The sequence below is a fragment of the Mesoplodon bidens genome, assembly GCF_964165515.1.
Source record: "Mesoplodon bidens genome assembly, chromosome: 13".
NCBI classification, from domain to species: Eukaryota; Metazoa; Chordata; class Mammalia; order Artiodactyla; family Ziphiidae; genus Mesoplodon; species Mesoplodon bidens.
In genome coordinates, this window is record NC_138169.1 from 40,583,717 (window position 1) to 40,608,271 (window position 24,555).

The following is a 24,555-nucleotide window of genomic DNA, read 5'->3' on the forward strand; positions in this document are numbered from 1 at the left end:
CCAAAGAGGCCTGCAGACCCCTGTAGACCCACCACTGGTCACTGCTACACTTTTGACCCTAATCTGCCTGGTTCCTCCCCAGTTTGAGTCCATTGAAAATGGGTATACCAGTTATACATCTTAAAAGAAATCTAAAAATGACTTATTCCTAAAATTTAAAAAATTATTTCATGTGCTATAAATTTGTGTTTCTTCTTTTCTTTTTCTTTTTTTTTTAATATTTATTTGGTTGCACTGGGTCTTAGTTGTGGCTTGCGGGCTCCTTAGTTGTGGCATATGAACTCTTAGTTGTGGCATGCATGTGGGATCTAGTTCCCTGACCAGAGGTCTAACCCTGGCCCCCTGCACTGGGAGCGTGGAGGCTTAACCACTGCGCCACCAGGGAAGTCCCCATAAATTTGTGTTTCTTGATTTGCAAGTAAATTCTCTGTGTAGCAGTGTGGCAGAGGTGACCCCTTTTAGCTAAGCTGAGCAATCTTGTCCCCCTTCCCAAGGCAAAGTGGCTTCTCTCTGGTCCTGGGTGGCGGCACCGATATGTCCGTTCCGTAATTTCCTGCAGGTGTTCTAACAGGTCCCCCTGCAGACAGGCAGAGCAGGGATTTGCTGGGGTTCTGCTCCCCTCTCTTGCCTGCTACTGGCCTCCTGGGGGATGGTGTCATCCCACATCAGCCCAGGTGTGAGGGGCCGGGGAGTGGGGTGGACCAGAGTCCATTCAGTTTGGAAAGAGTGAGCCAAGGATTGAAACACCGTCCTGGGTTGGTCCTCATGCCTGCAATGAGACGAGAGATGAGAGTGTGCCAGGTTCGGTGACTCAGGGCACAGACCAAAGAAGCCCAGGATGGGCTTCCCTGGTGGCGCAGTGGTTGAGAGTCCGCCTGCCGATGCAGGGGACGTGGGTTCGTGCCCCGTGGGTTCTTCCTCGGTCCGGAAAGATCCCACATGCCGCGGAGCAGCTAGGCCCGTGAGCCATGGCCGCTGAGCCTGCACGTCCGGAGCCTGTGCTCTGCAATGGGAGAGGCCACAACAGTGAGAGGCCCGCGTACCACAAAAAAAAAAAAAAAAAGATGCCCAGGAATCTCCTTGTGCCCCTGGAGTGTGCAGCCCCCAGTGGCAAGTAGCTCCTGACTGCTGCTTTCAGAGACCCTTTCTCTGTTGAGAAGCGGGTGTTTGTGAAAGGCTGACCCAGACTTTGCGTCAGGAGACTGGTTTTCTCACACCCCTTCCTGCTCCTGATGGCGCTTGGAGCCTGGCACGCGGGACCATCTGAAGACAGGGCTGCAGCTCCAGCTTGATTCCCCAGAACCTCGCTGACCAGAATCCTCAAGAGACCAGGCTTTCTTGCCGGTGGCAACAGTAGCCAGCAGTCAGAGGGGACTGCTCACTTTGGAGAAGGCCTGGAGGTCCCTGGAGAGGGAGGCTGTCCCATGCTGGGTGTCCTCACCTCCCCGGGGTCGGGAGTGGAATGAAGTGCTAAGCAGTGGGCAGAGGGGCTGGTCGGCCAGGACAAGTTCCCTGGAGCTGGATGGGCTGCTGGGCAGCTTGAGGAGGAGCCAAGGGCTGGGCGGGGCCAGGTTGGAAAGCAACAAGGAGCTGGAAGGTTGTGTTGGCTTGTTACAGAAGAATTCAGGAGCATCAAAAAAGGAAGAGACAGAGGGCTTCCCTGGTGGCGCAGTGGTTAAGAATCTGCCTGCCGATGCAGGGGACAGGGGTTCGAGCCCTGGTCAGGGAAGATCCCACATGCCACGGAGCAACTAAGCCCGTGCGCCACAACTGCTGAGCCTGCGCTCTAGAGCCTGTGAGCCACAACTACTGAAACCCGCACGCCTAGAGGCCGTGCTTCGCAACAAGAGAAGCCACCGCAGTGAGAAGCCCGCACACCACAACGAAGAGTAGACCCCACTTGCCGCAACTAGAGAAAACCCACGTGCAGGAACGAAGACCTAACTCAGCCAAAAATAAATAAATAAATTTGTAAAAAGAAAAAAATGGAAGAGACAGAGAGAATATCATCAAGGGGGAAGTTGAAACAAAGAGAGGAGACAATAAAGGCAAAAAGTCTAGGGAGTAACATGTAAGAAAACAAGATCATATTATGGGTTTATTTAAATTATTTGAAAAAGGCTCAGAGCAGGCTTACCCAAACTCTCTTCATTTTTATTATTTATTTATTTATTTTTTTGGCCTCACAGCTTGTGGGATATTAGTTCCCCGACCAGGGATTGAGCCCAGGCCCTCGGCAGTGACAGTGCCGAGTCCTAACCACTGGACCACCAGGGAGTTCCCTCTTCATTTTTAATGCAGTGTGATAGTAATGCTGAGACACTGCAAGACCCTAACTTGTTGAAAAGAGATTATTACATTGGGTTTATAATACTATATTGACTAAGGCAAGAAAGCAAATTAATTAATTTTAGAAATAATTTTAACACAAGTGGAGGACAAGGGGGCTGTGATAGTTAAAGAATTGTCTTGAGTAACTAAAAAATATTCTTACAAATTCTGTGACATCTAATTGGACAATTAAAAAATCTCTTGGTACAATACTGCCCTCTTCTGGATAACCCTAACGATGTTCAAAATTCTAGACTCCTTTACCCAGTCTCCTTTGTTACCAGTTGGAAGTGAACTTTTAGTAGTAGGCAGGGAAGAGAGTTGTTCAGTGGCCAAAGGGGTGATTTGGGGATTAAGGACCATGAAGACTGTTCAAGGTGTCTTTTTCTGAATTACATGCAAAGTCCTTGCCACCCATCTATCAAAAAATACAAATGTAGATGCACCAGTTTTAAAAACAAGTAAAACTTAAAAACCCAAAACAAAACAAAACAAAAAAACCCTCAAAACATCAAAACAAAGGGACAAACAAACATTAAAACCCCAGACATTTACACCACTTCTAAATCATATACAGGCTCCAGCAGTGTCTGTGACCCAGCCGGAACCCTGGACTCCAGTTTGGTAAGTAGAGGATTGTAAAAGGGTTGCGATTCTAACTATTGTTCTGATACTTATTTGAGACCGACACATTTGGGAGCTTCCTGAAATTAAAAGTAAATTAAAGTAAGACCTGAGGCCAAAGAGTTTGAAGAGACCATTGCTCTTTTTCAAAGTGCATATGTGATATTGTGATTTTCTGCCCAAAACAAAAGAATACGGTTTATTTAAACTTTGAATTGTAGAGTCCTAGCGTTACTCTGAGGGCGTTGCCACCCTGGAAACCTGCACATAAGCCTGCCATACATAATTAAAATTAAGGAAATCAGAGGCCAGTACACATTTAATTAAGCTGTGTACAAAGTAATTGCAATTTATTTGCTATTACTCCAAGCACAATACCATGGCATTCTGATTCATTTTCTAAGCACTTTAGAAATTATGTCTTCTTGGCCTCAGAGCTTGGAGAAGCTGGAACTCCAGGCCCTGGAGGGAAAGGGGAGAGACATTTTGCCTTTTCACTATGGGGCTTCACGATGTTTAAGCAAGGCAGTGACTCTGGCATATTATAGACACACTTGCAGATAAACAATTTTCTACTAGCTCTCAGCATGTTAAATATTCAGATATTTTCCGTTAAGATTTATAGTCCATGCTGTAACAGAATCAACAAATGATGACAGTGTTATAAATGAGTCATTAAAATTTTTTTTCTTTTTCTGAATTTTCCAATTTTGCTTTAACCACGTATATGGCTTATGTGTGTAACAAATAAATAAATAATAAAACAAAATCAATTAGCAGACTGTTGAAATCAACCTAGTACTTTTATTCCGCCTGGATACACTTAGTTTACATTTCGTGACCAAAATATATTTCTGTGACAAGCTTTGTTCAGAACACTTGTTTGGAAACCTCTTAATTCTGAGATGTCAAGCATTAGTTTGATTTTCTTTTAAAGGGGCATTGCCGATGCAAGCTTCATGTTGAAAGTCCTACTTGTAGCATCTGCAAACCATTATATTGGAATCTGGCCAAAGAAAACCCCAGTGGATGTTCAGGTGAGGTTTCCTATGAACAATATTTTACTATATTGTAACTTCCTCTTGATTTTCTTTACCTCAATGACTAAACTCACAAAACAGCTATTGATTTAATCTGTTCAGTTTGTTTGAAATTCTGTGTAAATGTCTTGATTTTTTTCCCCCACTTTTGGCAGAACTTCTGTCATTTTCAAAATCTCAGCAAGGGATTTATATCCTGTTTCCATATGTATCATGTTTGAGAAGGCAGCTGCTTGATAAATGGTTTTTCTGCCTTGTTTTTATAATCCACACTTCCCGGTTTAATTGTATTTTCATTTTATGCTTAGATTGAAGCCAGTATAGGAACTTGGAAACACCAAGCTTAAGACAGCTAAGTGGAGTGAATATCTTTTAATAGGGTATATTTTCATGTAAGCATATCGATAATGACCTTGACATAAGAATCAGTTAAAAATCCCATGATGTTGCAGCTTTTGTGTTTTATGAGCGCTCATGAACAAACCAGTACTCCTTGTAGGTAGATGGTATTGATCTGGCTGCTGGGTTCTGCTGACCCCAGAAAGCAATTCAGTTTTAGGTCTGACTGGTGCAAAGTGGAGTTCTGCTGAAGCATGCTAGAAAGTGATTGTAGTATTGCTGGTGTGTCCTGTTCCCAGAGCCCTTTTTGTAACCTTGGTCCAAGGATGCTCTCTTATCTTCCCAGAATGCCAGTGCCATGTGGCGGGAACCGTGAGCGGAATTGGAGAGTGCGGGCAGGTAATGTGGGCCTATTTTTCCTGGGATGCCGGTAGAATATACTAGCAGTTAATTGTGGGGTTTCTGCAGGAGGGTGTTAGTGCCATCTTCATGGAAGTTTTCAGATCCCAGCTACCCTGCTTCATATGACACAATGAGCCAGTTTGAAATCTTGAAGATTAGCAAATTCTGTAATCTCACCAAATTTTGTCATCCTCTCATTGTTCTGCAGTTAGATGGTGACTGTCACTGTAAGTCCCACGTCGGTGGTGATTCCTGTGACACATGCGAAGATGGATATTTTGCTTTGGAAAAGAGCAGTTACTTTGGGTGTCAAGGTAAATCCTTCCAGGGGGTCCTGAGTAAGGCAAAAGGACAAAAGATGGACAAAGACTGGCAGAGTAACCTTGCTTCTGAGTTCACTGTCTTCTTGCAGACTTTCTGATGGGATGGGACTGAAAAGATCTGTCCAGGGAAATTGACCAAACATTCCCTTAAAACTAGAAATAAATTGCAAACAGGGCTGCTTCCACTTTTCTTCTACCAGCACACTGTGGGTTTAATTATAAAAAATCATAATTGGGATGCGGGGGAGCCATAGGGGAGATGTAAATAACATCAAGACTTAGAGATTTTAAAGATAAGTTTTGAAATATTAAAAAAGCTCACACAATAATATTGTGTGATAATATTGTGTTAAATAATGAAGTTGCAGGAGCCCCACACGGCTACTCTGGTGTCTCTCGAGCAGCCTCTCCTTAGCACCCACTGTTTACAGTAGCACCACATGCTGTGAACTCGTGTTTAGCTCCTGGGCTGCTGTCGCCTTACGTGGGACAACAGTGTTGGAACTGGTCTACAAGTGCACCTCCAACTTTCAGGTGGACTCTTGGGGGGACTTGCTGTCTTACTTTGGGAGGTTCCTACGTATTTCAAACACCTGCCAGATGTAAGGTGTGGCAAGGGAAAGAAGGCGCAACCCTGCAACCCTGGGCTTCCTGATGTCCACTTCTCGTAGAGGGAGGGGAAGCCTCCAGCGTGGAGATGCTTTGATGGGTGACCACTGCTGTTTCCCGACTCTCAGGGTGTCAGTGTGACATTGGTGGAGCTGTCACCCCTGTGTGCAGCGGACCCTCTGGAGTCTGCCGGTGCCGAGAGCACATCATAGGGAAGACCTGCCAGCGGTGAGTCTTCACGGAGGTCCCCTCCATACTGACGTCGTGAAGCCTCTCTCAGAGTCCTGTCTGTGCCGACAGTTCTGGGGGAGAGAGAAGCGGTCCCAAGGTAAGAGGGCCAGTGAAGCTGTACTGTCGTTTGCAATCTGGACACTTGTCAGTGAGGCCAATTAAAACAGGAGGTAAAGTTGCCCTAAAAATGGTTCCACTTTGTAGATCACAGAGTGGCCTCACTGGAAAGTTCCCAGAGGTGCAAAAAGCCAGGTGAGCGAGACTTAGGCTGGATGCATGAGGTGGGTTCCCACAGCTGAACCTCCACGTGGAAGTCACAGCCTGGAGGAGCCCAGCAGATGCAGCTCCTGCTTCTCCCATGGGATCCGTGACTGTGGGACTGGGGGTTAAGACAACTTTAGAAGTGGGAGGAAGTCCCTCATCTCATGCAGAAGCAAATCAAAACGAACGGAAGGAGCAAGGGAGCCAAGCGGAGGCTGAGGTCCCAGAGAGGCTATAGCAGGTATGGAGCACGCTGCCTCTGTCCTGCCTGTTTAGCAGTTTCTATATTTATATGAAACCATGATCCATCCATAATTGTCCAATAGTGGAAGGAAGAAAATTTTTAATATTCTGACTTTTAAAAAAAATTTATTTTATTTATTTTTGGCTGCGTTGGGTCTTCGTTGCGGTGCGCGGGCTTCTCACTGTGGTGGCTTCTCTTGTTGCAGAGCACGGGCTCTAGGAGCAGGGGATTCAGTAGTTGTGGCTCGTGGGCTCTAGAGCGCAGGCTCTGTAGTTGTGGCGCACAGGCTTAGTTGCTCCGCAGCATGTGGGATTTTCCCAAACTGGGGCACGAACCTGTGTTCCCTGCTTCGGCAGGCGGACTCTCAACCACTGCGCCACCAGGGAAGCCCAGCCCTCTGACTTTTAATCATACACCGAAACTCTTGTGAAATGCAACTTCTAAATCTCAAGTACCTTCACTACTTCTGCATTGTCAACAGGTTAATAAAGAGATCTTTAATGTAATCAAGGCGAACCATGTGTATTGGGTTGGCCAAAAAGTTCGTTCATGTTTTTCTGTAACATCTTACAGAAAAACCCAAACGAACTTTCTGGCCAACCCAGTACTTAGAATGACGCGTCTCTCCTTTTCCTCGATGTTTCCAACATTTGAATTCTCAGGATCAGAGCAGCTCAGCTGTCCTTTCTTCCATTGTTTCTAAATGACAGTAAAAGGGGCCTCATAGTAAAATGTATGTGAAGAAAGGCACTTCTGTAGTTTTGTTTTCCTGCAGACGAGCAAGGTTCACCATAGACCAGAGGAACTTCATAAATTGGCTCAGAAACATTTTCCATCCATATTTTACCTCTTCCCGCCTTCCTGTTGGTAAAGTGAGCTTTCCCCCTACTTAATCAGCATGAGTTTTTTCTCCTTCCAACTATGTAGGTGATTGGCTAATTTGGGGGTTGAAATAATGCGTCAGAATAAATTACCCACCCTGAGGCCAAAATATTGACATTACAGTCAATACATATATATATGGAATTTAGATTACCCTTTGATTTAGTAGTAAATGATAAATGACATAAAAGGATAGCACACCAACAACATGGATGTCACAGCACCTTTTTCCAGATGCAAGATAAATCTTGCGTCTTTTTGTCCTAAATTCCTCCAAATGTTTGTTTACAGTATTATTTGTGTATTTTTAGTTTTTCTTACAAGTTTAGAAAGCATTCACATTCACCTTATTTTCTAAATAGTTTTTGTGATAATGTAATATGTGTTACATTGTAAAATTTTAATAAGTACCTAAAAGTAAAAAGGCAAAGGAAAATCTTCATTCCGCTGCCCAGAGATAACCGCTTTTAATATATTTTGTATATTTTCTAGGCTTTTTCTATGAATAAAAATTAGTATTGTATTTTATCATATAATTTATATCAATTTTTTCACATATCATGAACATTTTCCATTGTAATTAAGTAGTGTTCAAAATATTTAATGGTTATATAATATTTAATAATTTCTTTATTTCATAATTGTACATATATTTTGTTTCCAAGTTTTCACTGTTGTAGACGTTCTTTTATGCTAATTTTTTTTTTTTTTTTTTTTTGGCTGTGTTGGCTCTTCTTTGCTGCGCATGGACTTGTCTCTAGTTGCTGTTGTCTTCGTTGCAGTGCGTGGGCTTCTCATTGCGGTGGCTTCTCTTGTAGTGGAGCATGGGCTCTAGGCATGTGGGCTCAGTAGTTGTGGGACGCTGGCTTAGTTGCTCCATGGCATGTGGGATCTTCCCAGACCAGGGCTCGAACCCAAGTCCCCTGCATTGGCAGGCAGATTCTTAACCACTGTGCCACCAGGCAAGCCCTATGTTAATTTTTGACCCTATAGAAAGCATTCTTTAGAATATATTCCCTGAAGTAGAATTTCTATGTCAATGGGAATGAACATTTTTAGGGATCTTCATAAATTACCTCCATAAATTACATTCATAAATTACCTTCATAAATTGTAAGCACTCCTAATTCTACTTGCAATATAGGAGCATGCCCTTTTATTTCCCTTGACTAATTGGTCTTTATGGCTTTAAATCCACTAACAGCTATTAGCTTGGGACTGGATTGTCAAAATGTGCCATTTTGAAGAACTTCAAGTAGTTTGAATATAAAATGTCACACAAGCATTAGAATATTTTTGATCCCTCTCTGTGACCACCATTACCAGACTCTTGAAAGGAATCCATTTATAGGCGTATAGTTTAAGAGAAAACAAGACATAGAAAAGTCATTCTAATGATCAAAATATATATGTATATGTAGAGAAAATGTATCTAATTTGTAAACTTGGCATACGACGTATTTTATGTCGTGTTCACTATTATATCTGCAGTGCTTAGCAACAGTGCCTGGCAAAGATACTAATATTTGTGTAATCAGTGAATATGAGTATAAATGAACGAATTTATGGTAAATAGCCCAATTTGACTTTTTGCTAAATCGTTGGCAACCATTTAAAACATTTTAAAGGGTGCTACCACTATGGGCTGTTCTAAATGCTTTTCTCATTTGACTGCTTGGAACGAGTAGTGATGGGTGTTTTCTGTGAATGTTTACATGAGTGAAAGCAATAATTTAGAGAAAAAGCAGCCCCCCCCCCGCCAATTTGTCCTTATTTAATGTGCTCTGTCAGTTTGGTGGGAGTTCTCTCACTGATAGCTATTGGGATTAAAGGATATCCAGATTATCAACGAACCTCACTTTCTGTATCCACATTTACATTTTATTTATAAAAGACCTGAAAACAACTACTATTTCCCGGATTTGCATCATATGAGGTATGAGATTGAAGATGGCACTACACCCAACGGAAGAGCGCTTCGGTTTGGATTTGATCCCCTGGAGTTTCCTGAGTTCAGCTGGAGAGGGTATGCTCAGATGACCTCGGTACAGGTGAGCAGCCAGGAGGAAGCAGCCTCCGGGTAGAGCAGCCCATACACTTGCCCACAGCCCTCTCAGCAAGACCCCCAAAAGGTGAACTCTCTCAAAACTGATTCCAGGACTCTTGTTCTTGAGAGGGTAGATGGGGTGCTGGGTAAGGTTGGATTTTAACTGATAAGCATATATATCGATTTCACAGCTTGTTGTTGCTTTAATTTGGTCACCAAATCAGAAAATGAAGGGATTAAAGAAAGATGGTGCTTATCTTTTTTTTTTTGAAATTTTTTATTTTAATTTTTTTAATTTTTTTAATTTTTTTAATTTTTTGCTTTATAACAAATTTAATCAGTTATACATATACATATGTTTCCATATCCCCTCCCTTTTGCGTCTCCCTCCCACCCTCCCTATCCCACCCCTCCAGGCGGTCACAAAGCACCGAGCTGATCTCCCTGTGCTATGCGGCTGCTTCCCACTAGCTATCTACCTTACGTTTGGTAGTGTATATATGTCCATGCCGCTCTTTCACTTTGTCACAGCTTACCCTTCCCCCTCCCCATATCCTCAAGTCCATTCTCTAGTAGGTCTGCGTCTTTATTCCTGTCTTACCCCTATGTTCTTCATGACATTTTTTTTTCTTAAATTCCATATATATGTGTTAGCATACAGTATTTGTCTTTCTCTTTCTGACTTACTTCACTCTGTATGACAGACTCTAGGTCTATCCACCTCATTACAAATAGCTCAATTTCATTTCTTTTTATGGCTGAGTAATATTCCATTGTATATATGTGCCACATCTTCTTTATCCATTCATCTGATGATGGACACTTAGGTTGTTTCCATCTCCGGGCTATTGTAAATAGGGCTGCTATGAACATTTTGGTACATGTCTCTTTTTGAATTATGGTTTTCTCAGGGTATATGCCCAGTAGTGGGATTGCTGGGTCATATGGTAGTTCTATTTGTAGTTTTTTAAGGAACCTCCATACCGTTCTCCATAGCGGCTGTACCAATTCACATTCCCACCAGCAGTGCAAGAGTGTTCCCTTTTTTCCACACCCTCTAGATGGTGCTTATCTCTGGAGACTTTTTATAAGAAGTTTTCCAGATGAAATTAGGCTATATTTTAACATGAGAGACATTTTTCTTTAAAGCCATTTGTGGAGAATAAAAATGAGTTAACTTGGGCTTCCCTGGTGGCGCAGTGGTTGAGAGTCCTCCTGCCGATGCAGGGGACACGGGTTCGTGCCCCGGTCCGGGAAGATCCCACATGCTGGAGCGGCTGGGCCCGTGAGCCATGGCCACTGAGCCTGCGCGTCTGGAGCCTGTGCTCCGCAACGGGAGAGGCCACAACAGTGAGAAGCCCGCGTACCGCAAAAAAAAAAAAAAAAAAAAATGAGTTAACTTAATTCCAGTAAACTTGTGTTGCTGAATTTTGAACAATGCTTTTTTTTTTTTTTACTTTTTATAACTCCGAATTACTATATGAACAGAAACTAAGATAAAGGAGGAGTTTTAGTCAGTGCTATTTAATTTTTCTTTCCCATATTTCTCCTGTCCTTCAGTCTTCTCTACCGTATCCATCTCTCTTGGTTTTGCAGTGGAATAATTAAGGAATTTACACATTGTCTGTTTACCTTTAGAACTTATACAACATTTATAACTGAACATTTCTTCATAGTCATTGAGTAGTTTTATCCTCAGAATTTCTCTTTGAGGTTGCTCTCTTCAAGCTGTTTCTCAGTGGAGAAATTCAGAATAAAAGAGGCAAGTTGATGACGATGGTAGCTCTGTATGTTTCCTTAGCAGATCCAGGACTAGTGCTTGCTATTTCTAAATCAGGCAGCCCTTGAGAAACAGGGGCGGGGTCACAGTTCCCTAGGAGCCCCCATTGATTCTAATGTTGCTTCTTGCCTGGCAAAGTGCCCCATCTAAGATGCCTTTTGCTAACAGTACCTGGGATCTTAAGACACTTCACTGTTTTCTCCTTCTCCCCAAATACAGCAATTCAGTTTCTTTAGTTCTCTGCTTTTACTTCATTATTCAGAAAAAAGCAGTGCATTCCACTGAGTCATAATAGGATGTGAATGACTAAGAGCCCAGTCAAGGTATATACCTCCTCACAGGTGTTTGCAGTTTGAAAGAATAGCTGGTAAACACAAAGGAATGAATTTCTAATGATGGATTTTTCTGTAAGTATTTTTAGTCAGAGGACTTGGGTGGTGTTCCCTGGAATCACCACTTACTTTACTCTGCCCTTAATATGTTCTTGCATTTTTATTTTCCGATGTGGAACTAACCCTTAAAGATGAATTCTGTCAAACTGAGAGGGCCAGCTGGAGTTCCTCAGTGTGGGTCAGCTGCAACTCCTGCTTCCAGAGCAAAGGATTCTACCCAATGCCAGTCTTTATTGCCATGGATGTCTTGTCAACAAAAGTCCCCTTCATTTCAACCAAAGGAGTTGGAGGAAAGACCTAAAGAACACTGGTTTAGAAATTTCCATGTTTCATGAACTTTCCTTGGGCCACAGCTGGATCTGGACATGTGGTCTGTGGTTCAGAATTGAAATAGTCTAGTGTCTCCTTCAAGATCATGGGCCCAGCAACACTTACAGAGCATTGTGTTGGCAACAGGACCTGGGGACCAGCAAGAACCCCTGTCCCCAGCAGAGAGCCCACATTCTTCTTAGACAGGGACTGAGATAAATTCCATATGATTTAGCAGGCAGATTTTAGTTACATCTAGATTTCATCGCTAATGTGTTTGGGATCTTATAACCTCTCCTTAGCCACCACTGGTTTCTGTGACTGTTTCAGACGTTACGTATGTGAAGTGGACTCTGGAGTGCTGTCTCTCTGGGGCTGGTGGTGTTAAATAACATACTTTCTTTTCCTTCTGTTCTGCCTTTTTATTTCTCCCAGCTAGTGGTGGTTGCCCCGTCACTGCTTCTTTCCCTGAACTAATCCATCTAACATTCCGCTCTGTCTGCCTGATTACTAAAAGGTCAAAAGAGGATCTCGGTTGCTGAGGGAGTGCGTTTTCACTGAACCTTTAATTGTAAGTGATTTTAATTTATTGGCTGACTAGCCTGTGTTCATCTTCCGCAGAGTTAGTCACTTGGTGTTTGTTGAGTGGGTGTGAATGTGTGTGTATATGAGTGTGTGTGTGTGTGGTTTCACTACAAGCTCAGTAGTGAAACTGGAATGCCATCACTGTTTGGCTAACATTTCTTTTAACCAGCTGTCTCTTCTATACTTTATGGGTTTTGGGTATTTTTCAGAATGAAGTAAGGATCGTGTTGAATGTGGGGAAGTCAAGTCTCTCCTTGTTTTGGGTTGTTCTGAGATATATTAACCCTGGAGCTGAAGCAGTATCTGGCCGTGTAACTATTTATCCATCCTGGGCTAAGGCAGGTGAGTAAATTTTCAAGCCTCTTTTGGATAAAGAAGTGATTAATTAGTGAAACATTTTCTCTAATTTTCACAGAGTTGATCTTTAGAAAACACGAAGCCTGGGATATAGTCTGATTGAGACACAGATGCCCCGTCCTTTGTACCTTTTCAACCTCTAAATGTTCTGAGTATTTAAATTTTACTGTTAAATTTGTTATTAACTGTCATAAAAGAAATCAGTGTAACAACCTATGTACCTTGGCTGAACCCCATGGGTTATGATATCACCACAGGGCAAAGCTAATTTATAACTCATTCAGGTAAAGTGGGTGTCACCTTTGTGGTGTTACTTGAGAGCCCCTGGCCTACTGCCCTAAATTCTCCCATTGTTTCAGGCAAACCAAGTAATTCAAGGAGAAATAGGTGAGGACAGGAATTCTTAAGATGAATGGGGTAAAGCATAAAGCCCAAGAGAGCTCCAGGGAGGAATATGCCAACCTCATTCACGGGTGAGGGATTCCTGAGGGCAGACAAGGAGCCGCAGTCAGAGGGCAGATCTCACCACAGTCAGGGATGAGGCCTGGAAGTCTGCTCTGCAAAGAGTGAGGGCTTCCGCTAGTCCAGGAACAGACTACTGGGAATTCCACAAGAACACAAAATGGCGCCAGTAGAAATCTAATTTAGGTGCGAAATTTAAGCGCCTTCGTTTAGTATCCATGGCAGAGTCGGACTTGGGGAAGAAATGATGTACCCAGTTGTGTCAGCCAAGCTTGTAAGGCTGGAGGCTGATTAGACAGTAACTACTAGGAAGAACTGGCAAGCTTGCTTTATCATTTACAGAGTACTTTGGCACCCATTTCCTCACATGATAAGAACTTTGTGAAACCGAAGAAGGTTGAGGAGGGAAACAGCTGAGAGGCGTAGTAAATTTTCTAAGCACACAGCTGGTCTTTGTAGACAAGACCCAATCTTCAGACCCCAAACCCTTTCTTTTTTTTCTTTTTTTTTTTAACATCTTTATTGGAGTATAATTGCTTTACAATGGTGTGTTAGTTTCGGCTTTATAACAAAGTGAATCAGTTATACATATGTTCCCATATCTCTTCCCTCTTGCATCTCCCTCCCTCCCACCCTCCCTATCCCACCCCTCTAGGTGGTCACAAAGCACTGAACTGATCTCCCTGTGCTATGTGGCTGCTTCCCACTATCTATTTTATGTTTGGTAGTGTATATATGTCCATGCCACTCTCTCACTTTGTCCTAGCTTACCCTTCCCCCTCCCCATATCCTCAAGTCCATTCTCTAGTAGGTCTGTGTCTTTATTCCCGTCCTGCCCCTAGGTTCTTCATGACCTTTTTTCTTTTTTCTTAGATTCCATATATATGTGTTAGCATACGGTATTTGTTTTTCTCTTTCTGACTTACTTCACTCTGTATGACAGACTCTAGGTCCATCCACCTCACTACCAAATAACTCAATTTCGTTTCTTTTTATGGCTGAGTAATATTCCATTGTATATATGGGCCACATTTTCTTTATCCATTCATCTGTTGATGGACGCCCAAACCCTTTCTAATGGACCCACTGCCTCCCAGGGGACAATGCCATCAGCAATTTGCCCTCCGTTAACTCAGACAGGTTTGTTTTCTTGTTCTCTGGGACACCTTTCCTAAGCCCCTATGTCTGAGTCAGGAGCCCAGTTGTGTATTTATTCCTTAGTAACCTATGCCTCCTCCCAGATGTCACTGTCCACGCTATACCGTATTTTCTTCTGGTCTGCAACCCACCACCTCCCCTGTCCCCACTGTCAGGGAGCAAAGGCCATGCTGGCTGTGTTCACTGCCTGGTCCCCAGAACCTAGTTCCAGCCCTGACACATAGTGGGCCCCGTAGATGTTTGTAGAACAGGAGAGTGAATGCAGGTATTTGGAGTAAACATTTCTTCTAAAGAAGAAGCCTCCATTGGACTCCGATGCAACAGTTTTGTTTCTGAACCTTCTACAGAAGGTCCTCTGTTTGTTTAATGCAGAAGAAAACATTGCATCCTGAAAACAAAAGAAAACCGCAACTTTTTCTTATTTCAAAATGATTGCCTGTTCTTCAACAGAAATCAAAAAAATTTTAATTACATATAAACAAAAAAGGAAAAAAATAGTTTAATATCTAATGTAATATACTGAATACTTACTATGTGCAAAGAACTTTTCTAAGCAGTTTACATGTCTTAATATACTTTATAAATTTAAAGATTACAATCCCAGCATAGATAGCCACTGCTAACATCTTATTAGTGATATCTTTCTAGTCTATTTTATACATAGATATATACATTCATGCAATTGTTGAAAATAAGATCAGTAAATATGATCAGTTCATATTATCAGTAAACTATCTGAAACCTTTTAAGATGTCAACTGAATGTTCAAAGCTGAGTATCTAAAGTCAGAACACTGGCTGCTAGAAGAATGCCCTAAGCAATTCTTTTTATTTCTGATAGATGCTGCTCAAAGCAAAGAGACCATCTTCCAGCCGAATAAGGAGCCGGCCTTTGTCACCGTACCCGGAAATGGTTTTGCAGATCCATTTTCAATCGTACCAGGAACATGGATCGCTTGTATTAAGGCGGAAGGAGTCCTCCTGGTAAGAGATGGTTCTGAGGGGAGATTCTTCCCCTCTTAGAGAGGGTCCATCCACAGTGACCCACAGTGACCAGAAGATAGAAAAATCATAGCTGGTTCCCTTTTAGACACAGGAACCTATGGTGACATTTGCCCTCACATGACATAATGACATAGGAGCCAACTTAAAATAGCTTTTATATTCTTCCAGCCAACTTCTCACAGGCTAAAAAAAAAGAAATTTTTTACTCAGAATGACTCAAAGATATTAAAATAAATGCACAACCTTTATGAGCGTATGTCCCAGCCTTTCAAAAGTTTCTTTGGGATTTTTCATCATGAATCAGAAGGGCAGTAAGAAAAAGATTAACCTCTCTGGGAACTGTGCACAACGAATCAGAAGGAGCTAGAGGAAGAGAAGATCCTAACATGAGTGAAGTTCTTGGTGGTGAAAAGCGAAGGGAGAGACGAAGAGCCAGTCAGTGCCTCTCTGTGACATGCTTCCTGCCCCTTCTGCCTTGACTGTGGTAGTAGCATCATCAAACAGATTGCCTTGGACAAAGAACTCTTCATCAGGGGAAGGGCTGTGTCCTCGCGCATTAATAGAATAGCCAGAGAGGCCAGGGGAGTTGTAGGGATGAAGCCTGCTATTTCAGATACCCCTCTTTGATGTCTGCTTTCACTTATAGCAAGGTCTTTTCAAAATCGTCTTTGGCAATACTTGGCTTCATGCACTCAGAGTGGAACACAGAAAGCTTTTCCTTCTGGCACAACTCTTTTGATTGGCTAAATGAGCAGATCTCAGGCAAGTCCCTTAACTCCAAGTCTGCCCCATACAGTAGAGACCATGCTTATCCATGTAGGTCCTTTCCAAATCTGAGATCTTATAATGTGAAGGTTTAAGCTGTTCATTCAGTCCCTATTTTTCTTGCACTTCTTGGTAGAAAGGTTTGTTGCTTTACTAAAGTTTCTGAATGTTTCACAGATATTAGACATGAAGAAGAGGAAAAGTCCATTGAGTCCAGTAACAGGGCACAAAGTTGGACTAATGGAAAGAAGAAGTTCATGGTAAAATTACTGCATAGGCATGGAAGAGTGTTCATGACCTTTAGCCACTGCAGTTGTGTCATAATTCATATGTATGCTTCCATATTATGATCTCATTTTCTCTAAAAATATTTTATTGAGCACTTACTATCAACCTTTACTGTTTTAGGATCTTTGGGACCATAAAGAAATGAGGAGATATGGTCCCAACCAAAGGAAGCTTACTAATAGAGCAATAGCCATTTAAAAATTAATATTAGAGAAATGTAAATCAAAACTATAATGAGGTATCACCTCACACCGGTCAGAATGGCCATCATTAAAAAGTCTACAAATAACAAATGCTGAAAAGGGTGTGGAGAAAAGGGAACCCTTGTACTCTGTTGGTTGGAATGTAAATTCATGCAGCCACTATAGAAAACAGTATGGAGGTTCCTTAAAAAAACAAAAATAGAGTTGCCATATGATCCAGCAATTCCACTCCTGGGTACATATCCAGAGAAAACTCTAATTTGAAAAGATACATGCACCCCAATATTCCTAACAGCATTATTTACAATAGCCAGGACATAGAGGGAACCTAAATGTACATTGACAGATGTATGGATAAAGAAGATGTGGTATATATATATATACACACACATATATATGTTTTTTTCAATGGAATACTACTCAGCCATAAAAAAGAATGAAATAATGCCATTTGCAGCAACACGGATGGACCTAGAGATTATCATACTAAGTGAAGTAAGTTGGAAAGAGAAAGACAAATACCATATGGTATCACTTATGTGTGGAATCTAAAATATGATACAAAGGAACTTATTTACAAAAGAGAAACAGACTCACAGACATAGAAAACTTTATGGTCACCAAAGGGGAAAGGGGGTGGGGGAAGGATACATTAGGAGTTTGGGATTAGTAGATACAAGCTACAGTATATAAAATAGATAAACAACAAGGTCCTACTGTATAGCACAGGGAACCATATTCAGTGTCTTGTAGTAAACCGTAATGGAAAAGAATATGAAAAAGAATATATCAATACACATCTGAATCACTTTGCTGTACACCAGCGACTCACACAACACTGTAAATCAACTATACTTCAATTAAAATTTTTTTTAATTAAATTAAACCCCACTCAGATAGAAGCCCGCTGAGCCCCTACTTTTCCTCTCCTGTACAGTCTCCTCCTCTTTGCTGTAGACATATTGAGGGCTGTGAAGAGACAAAAGCCTCATGGCCCGTGTACAAGTCTCTCACCGTTGTGGCAAACATTCCCTCCCTTCTTCCCTTGGTAGACAGTCAGTGATGCCAGGATTTGTAGAAGCCCAAACTCTGCCCTTTCCGGAAGAGCTGCTTCTGAATTCCCGCTGTGGGCTCCACGTGGCACCCTCAGTGGAACACATGTTCTTCCTCTCCTGACCTAGGACAGGCAGTGGGCCAGTTTCAAGCTATGATTTACCAGGATCGCAAAACATCACATTTTTACACGAAGCCAGGAGAGCGTTGCTCTGGTGTGGGAATAAAAAGCCAGTATACATGACCCTACAACTCAGGGTTCTATAGGGATGAAGGCAACCAGCATGTCAAAAGAAGGTCTCATCAATTGACAGGTGATTATTGTCTTTATTTCTGAATTTATTAACAACCCAGAAGAACCGGTAAAACTTCCCCTGAGATTTGAAAATAAAAATGTTTGCCTAAGGTGCTTATCTCCAATGCTTGAAGCTCCTGTGAGAGGTTGCTTTGTGTGTTCCGGTGAATCGGGGGCAGAACAAAGCAGTTGATGCGGACAGTTTAACTAGAGTGCTTCACTTGGTTATTATTAGTTTAGCTAGTATGTGTAGCTATTTTATTACTAACTTATGGCCTCCTTCCTAATGAGTAATCGTCCTTTCGGTCTTTATTTCCTAGGACTACCTGGTGCTGCTCCCCAGGGACTACTATGAGGCTCCCTCACTGCAGCTGCCGGTCACAGAGCCGTGCGCCGACGTAGGCCCTCCCCGAGAGAAGTTAGTATGGGCAGCGGGTGCATTGTCAGGGGCCTCTAACTCAGGAGCCTTGGGTGCAAGGATTTTCAATAGGCTTCAGGGTCACGACTGAACAGAGTGCTCTGGTTAATTCCTTAATTGTGGTTTTTCTCTGTGGCAGTGACTGTCTTTTGTGTAAGATTCACAAAGTACTTTGCACACGGCTTCTGGCGCATAAGAGTGACTCACCCTCTCGCATGAGGAAGTGGCGACGCATGCCCAAGTAATACCCTCAGGGTCATGCATCCGGTGAGGGGAAGCGCTTAAAATGGTATCTAGGTCTGTGGACCTTTGCTTCTCCCATTCCTCATGCAGATGAAAATGGACCATCCGATTCCTGTAGTAAGCACTTAGTAAGAGTTTGTTGAAGAATGATGAGTGAATGAATGAAAGACGGAAAGGATAAGAGCCCCGGGGATGCACTGTGATGTTCTGTGTTCTGTTCTCGGTTGTAACTGTCATATTTTATTGTTGTTGTTGAAGTTGCTTGCTTTACCAGCACTTGCCAGTGACCCGATTCCCCTGTGCCCTGGCTTCTGAGGCCAGACACTTCCTGCTTGACGGGGAGCCAAGACCCTTGGCAGTGAGGCAGCCCATCCCTGAACACCCAGTCATGGCGGACCTCAGTGGGAGAGAGGTGGGGCAACCTTTTCTTTACTGTCAAAACTGTTATTACTTCCCAGTCCGTCTGCTGAAAACCCTTGGCTGTAATTGCTTCTCACATTCAGGGGAACCTGGAAGACTTCCTCAGAGGTGTTAATTAAAGGTGTGCTGAGTTCTCTGATTCGGGCTGGGGCTGGGTGGTCCAGCACACTGACCCATGAGAGGGCTAGGCTCTGAGCACATTCTGCAGTAGATGTGGTGGGGAACATGGACGACCACAGAATCCTTTCCTTTTGATCCTCTGGGCTTATAAGGGGGCATCCTGTTCTGTCTGATTCAGGGCAAGATCTCTCTACAAGGCTTCCAGAAATTACACAGCTTACCCTAAAAGGATACAATGCTCCCTGACTGCTCATCCCCTCAGGCTAGGTGATTTGTAGCAGCTGAATTCCTTGAGCTCATAATCTGGAACTGCTACTCCCAAAGGGACCTCCTTCATGGCTCAGAGGACCGGTTAGTACAGATCTTGGCATTACTTTTCTTCCAGGAGTTCTCTGAGCCTCAAAACAATTTAAGACTACACTGTTTTAAGATTGAGTTAGAAGTATTGTGTATCAACAATTAGAACTCATTACCTCAAAAAGAAGACACTGAAAAGAAAACTTCCTCCACCATATTTCCATTCCTTACTTTCTACAATGTTCTGTGTTTCTTACCCTTGAGGAAAATGTTTATTTGGGGGATTAAATCTGTGGAATGAAAATATATATGGTACTCTCACTGACCATTTAGATGTGTACCTTTTTGTAAACTACATTCCTAACATTTTCAAGGTAGAAGTTATAGGATTTTAAGGATATTTCTTAAATTTAGTCTTCATTTCATTTTATTTTATTTGAGTTTTTATTTTACAAAAATATATACTTGTTATAAAAAGTAAAACAATATGCATAAAGAAAAATGAAGCGATCTTACTTCCTCTCCATTCTAATATTCAGTCCACTGTCTCTCTCCCTACCCATGCTCTGTGTGTATACAGATGCATATACATGCCTACGCATATATACAAACGTGTGTGTGTGTGTGCGTGAGCGTGCGTGTGTGTGTGTGTTCCCCACACAGCAGGGAGGTACAGTTGGGAAGGGCTGATCTCCAAGAAGTGATGCTGATGATTCATCAGGGCTGTCCCTACCTCTGACTTAGCCTAGAGCCATAGCACTGAGCTATTCTATTTGCATGATGCACAAAACTAAGCTCTGGGCTGTCCAGTTTTATTTAAGTCATTTTTACTGTTTTATCTGAGTGCTTATAGACTTGTGCTGTCTGATGCAGTAGCCACTAGCCCCATGTGGCTATATACATTTAAATTAGTTAATCTTAAGTAAAGCTAGAAATTCAGTTCCGTGGTTGCACTAATCACATTTCAAGTGCTCAATAATCATATATGTCTAGTTGTCACCCTATTGGACAGCACAGATTACAGAATATTTTGCCATCACAGAAAGCTCTATTGCACAGCATTAATAGATCACTGTGCTAAAACTCAGAGACAAATGGAGATAGAAGAGGTCTTAGGAATCGTCTGTTTTCCCTTCCTGTGAAAGAATTCTTTCTACATTATCCTTGTCAGATATTTATTCATTTATCCTCTGTTGAATACTTAAATTGATGGGGGACTCACTTCTTCTAGAGGTAGCCTAATGCAGCACCTGTGGTACCTTCTGATTCCCAGTTCTTTGGATGCAACCTGCTTTTCCTTTCCTAAACCTTTTGGCATCATCTTTTTATTTTTTTGTATTCTGAAATTTCATAAGGATGTGCCTTGATATAGGTAGTTTCAGCCAGTGTGCTGGGCTCTCGGCAGACCCTTTTAGCCTAGAAACTTCTCTGGGAAACTTTCTTGAGTTATTTCTTTGATAATTTATTTCTTTATCTTTCGTCCACCTTTCCAATCTCTTTATCTAGTTTTATGTTTGGGGAGATTTCCTAGATTTTTTTCCAACCCCAACCCCAACTCAACCCTACACACACACACACACACACACACACACACACTTAGGTTCCAACTTTCTTTGGTCTGTTTAATTAGTTAACATCCATTTGCTTTCTAGCTTCCAAACTTTTGTATATCTCTGGTCTGTTCTTTTCCTCTTCTCAATTCTCTTTTCTTTGTGGGTTTATGATTCAAAAAATATTTACTCTTATTTTTGTGGATTTCTGAGAGGGAGGATCAATAAATATGTGTGCTAAATCCAGTATGTTTAACCATAAGTTCTAAGATGGACTTCTATTTGTGATATTCTGAAGTTTTATTACGATATGTTTAGGTGCAGATTTATTTTTGTTTATTAGTTTAATACTCAAAGTGCACTTTCAATATGAAGAGTCATGTCTTTCATCCTGGGAAATTATCAGTTAGTATCTCTACAGATATTACTTTGCTGCTTGTCCTTACATCTTCTTTTCTGAAAGTCAGACTGGAAGAATGTTGGAGCCTCTCAATCTGTCTCCAGACTGCTCTTTCGTATTTTTTTTTTTTTGCGGTATGCGGACCTCTCACTGTTGTGACCTCTCCCATTGTGGAGCACAGGCTCCGGACGTGCAGGCTCAGTGGCCATGGCTCACAGGCCCAGCCGCTCCATGGCATGTGGGATCTTCCAGGACCGGGGCACGAACCCGTGTCCCCTGCATCAGCAGGCGGACTCTCAACCACTGCGCCACCAGGGAAGCCCTGCTCTTTCGTATTTTTATATCTCTTTGGCTCTTTGTGATGCTTTCTGGATGACATCCTCAAGACTCTGTTAGAATACATGAATGCTCTGTTTCACTATCTCCAGTCTAGATTTTATTCAGCCTACCAATTCCATGTAATTTGTACTTTTAGTCTCAAAAAATTTCTCATTGGCTCTTTCTCATATTTACTTTTTCTTGTCTCTCTGCTGCCAATTTTTATTTCATAGCTTCATTTGCTTTTCAAAGAAGAGTTACTCTATTGATCTTTTTGAATATCTGAACACCCTTGGAGCAAGGTATATTTCAGAATTCAGAATTTTTAAGATATTAAAAAGATAAAATGATACACACATGCATAACATCTATAGTGGGGTCCGGGATAGCACCTTGTAATCAAACAGGTTAATATTTCTCCAATGAAAAGCATGAGTAGGCACACCAAGGGAGATACATGAAGACTATATACATGGACTTATATCAGTTCAGGTAAGATTTTGCCACCAACTGCTGCCTGGTTAGGGCTAGGTTAGGTTTTGCCATCAAATGAGTTACAAAAACAGGATTTCCTTTTCAGATTTTGGGGGTTCCAGATAAGGGACCAGTATATTTATTTTAAAGCCTTTGTCAGACTGTTTCATAAAGTTCATTTCATCTGAAGTGAACTCATCTTCAGTTGATGATATTGTTGCCTGTCTTTCTTTTTTTTTTTGCGATACGTGGGCCTCTCACTGTTGTGGCCTCTCCCATTGCGGAGCACAGGCTCCGGACACGCAGGCTCAGCGGCCATGGCTCACGAGCCCAGCCGCTCCGCGGCATGTGGGATCTTCCCGGACCGGGCACGAACCCATGTCCCCTGCATCGGCAGGCGGACTCTCAACCACTGCGCCACAAGGGAAGCCCTGCCTGTCTTTCTTAACATTAGATTTCTTTATGTTGTGGAGGCTTATTTTGTTTGCTTATTGGCTTACTTTGAATGAGAGGTTCTTTTTTATCTTCTCTGTCTTTCTCCACATCCATCTCAGCCTAGTAGTTTTGCAGTGTCTGTCTGGTCCTCTGTACCCTTAGCCCAGAGCGAGGCATTATGATGTGCCAACCTCTATTATTGTGATACTGGGGATAGTACAGATTCAGACACTGAGCCAGTGGGTGCTTAACTCAGTTTTTGGTCATGAAGCCTCATCTTTGATCTTTGGTTCCCAAATTCCACATTTTTTTATAAAGTTGAAACCCAAGTGGCAGATTTTCAGCAATTTTTTCCAGCTTTTCATGATTTGAAGGAACCCTCATCCTTTGGCTTCAAAAAATGAGCCTGGATCTGGCCACTGTCTCATATGAAGCATTTTTAATTCTCCTTACTCTGCATATGCTGAACTGCTGACCCAAACAGCCTGCTTCCAGACCTGAAGGACAAGAGGACCATGCTATTTGAAGTTTTTCTTTTACTTATGTTCCATTATCTGTCTACTTTTAATCCCAAACATAATTTTTGTTTTTCTATTAAAACATTTTATCCATGGTTGCTGTGTCTTGGAGCAGATGGGGTACAGCAAATGTGAATTCCTGTGCCATCTGAATTGGAAGTCACCCTACATTTAAAAAAATGCTAAATTCTATGCTATTTTGATTAAAACCCTCCTTCCCCCTCCCACAATCCTTCAGCCACTCTTCCATAACTCTTCACCCCTTCAAAACCAAGAATTGTCTAGACTCACGATTTCTAATTGTTTACCTTCCACTCACACCTCAAATCACACCACTCTGGCTTTCACCTCCCACTCCATTAATTTTTTTTTTTTTTTTTTGGCCAAGGTTTCCAATGATACCCTTGTTGCTAAATCCCATGGATATTTTTCAGTCTTCATCTATTCATCTATTTAACTTCTCAGCAGCTTTCAATACTTGTTGAATACTCCTTCCATTTAAAAACACTCTTGGGACTTCCCTGGTGGTCCAGTGGTTGAGAATCCATCTTGAACTGCAGGGGATGCCGGTTCAATCCCTGATCGGGGAACGAAGATCCCATGTGCTGCGGGGCAAGCAACTAGAGAGCCTGCATGCTGCAACTAGAGAGCCTGTATGCCATAACTAAGACCCGATGCAGCCAAAAACAAACAAACAAACCAAAAAAACCACTCTCTTGCCTTGTTTTCCAGAATTTAAGAGTAGTCTGGGCCTCTTCCTGCCTCTCTGGCCGCCTCCTCAAAATATCATTTGCAGGCTTATCCTCCTCTGTCTAGCCATTAAATGTTAGAATTTGTTGAGGCTCAGTCTTAGCCCTTGTCTTTTTTTTTTTTTAATATTTGTTTATTCATCTGGCTGCGTCGGGTCTTAGTTGCGGCACATGGGCTCTGTAATTGCTGCATGGGGGCTCTGTAGTTGCGGCACACAGGCTCTCTAGTTTTGGTGCATGGGCTTAGTTGCCCCACGGCATGTGGAATCTTAGTTCCCCAACCAGGAATTGAACTGGCATCCCCTGCATTGCAAGATGGATTCTCAACCACTGGACCACCAGGGAAGTCCCCTTAGCCCTTGTCTTTTTATGCTGTAGTCTGTCCCTAAGCAGTCTCCTCCATGTCTGTCATGTTAGGTACCAACTCTACACAGATAACTCCCAAATTGGTATGTCCAGTCACACCTCCCCTTTTATATGCAGAGTAGCACAGCCAACTTCCTTCTTGACATTACCTCTTAGATATCTCAGAGGGATCTCAAATTCCATTTTAGTGTTCCTACCTAAGTAAATGGCACCACCATACATCTAAATGCACAAACCAGATTTCTCAGGGTCATGCATGACTT

The 24,555-nt window shown here is 42.3% G+C and overlaps 1 protein-coding gene across 4 annotated transcripts in view; it reads left to right on the forward strand.

Moving 5' to 3' along the window:
• Positions 1-24,555, forward strand: part of LAMA3 (laminin subunit alpha 3) — a 252,215-nt gene that overhangs the window by 107,759 nt on the left and 119,901 nt on the right. For 2 of the 4 annotated variants that reach the window (XM_081251700.1, XM_081251702.1), the window contains 11 exons: positions 2,909-2,955; positions 3,893-3,992; positions 4,681-4,733; positions 4,945-5,050; positions 5,797-5,896; positions 9,181-9,337; positions 12,332-12,385; positions 12,609-12,741; positions 15,217-15,359; positions 18,305-18,402; positions 18,904-19,057. In XM_081251700.1, the coding sequence (XP_081107826.1) occupies positions 2,909-2,955; positions 3,893-3,992; positions 4,681-4,733; positions 4,945-5,050; positions 5,797-5,896; positions 9,181-9,337; positions 12,332-12,385; positions 12,609-12,741; positions 15,217-15,359; positions 18,305-18,402; positions 18,904-19,057 (1,145 nt within the window). The remainder of the gene's footprint in view (positions 1-2,908; positions 2,956-3,892; positions 3,993-4,680; positions 4,734-4,944; positions 5,051-5,796; positions 5,897-9,180; positions 9,338-12,331; positions 12,386-12,608; positions 12,742-15,216; positions 15,360-18,304; positions 18,403-18,903; positions 19,058-24,555) is intronic. The other 2 variants (XM_081251703.1, XM_081251701.1) reach the window with 1 other exon arrangement.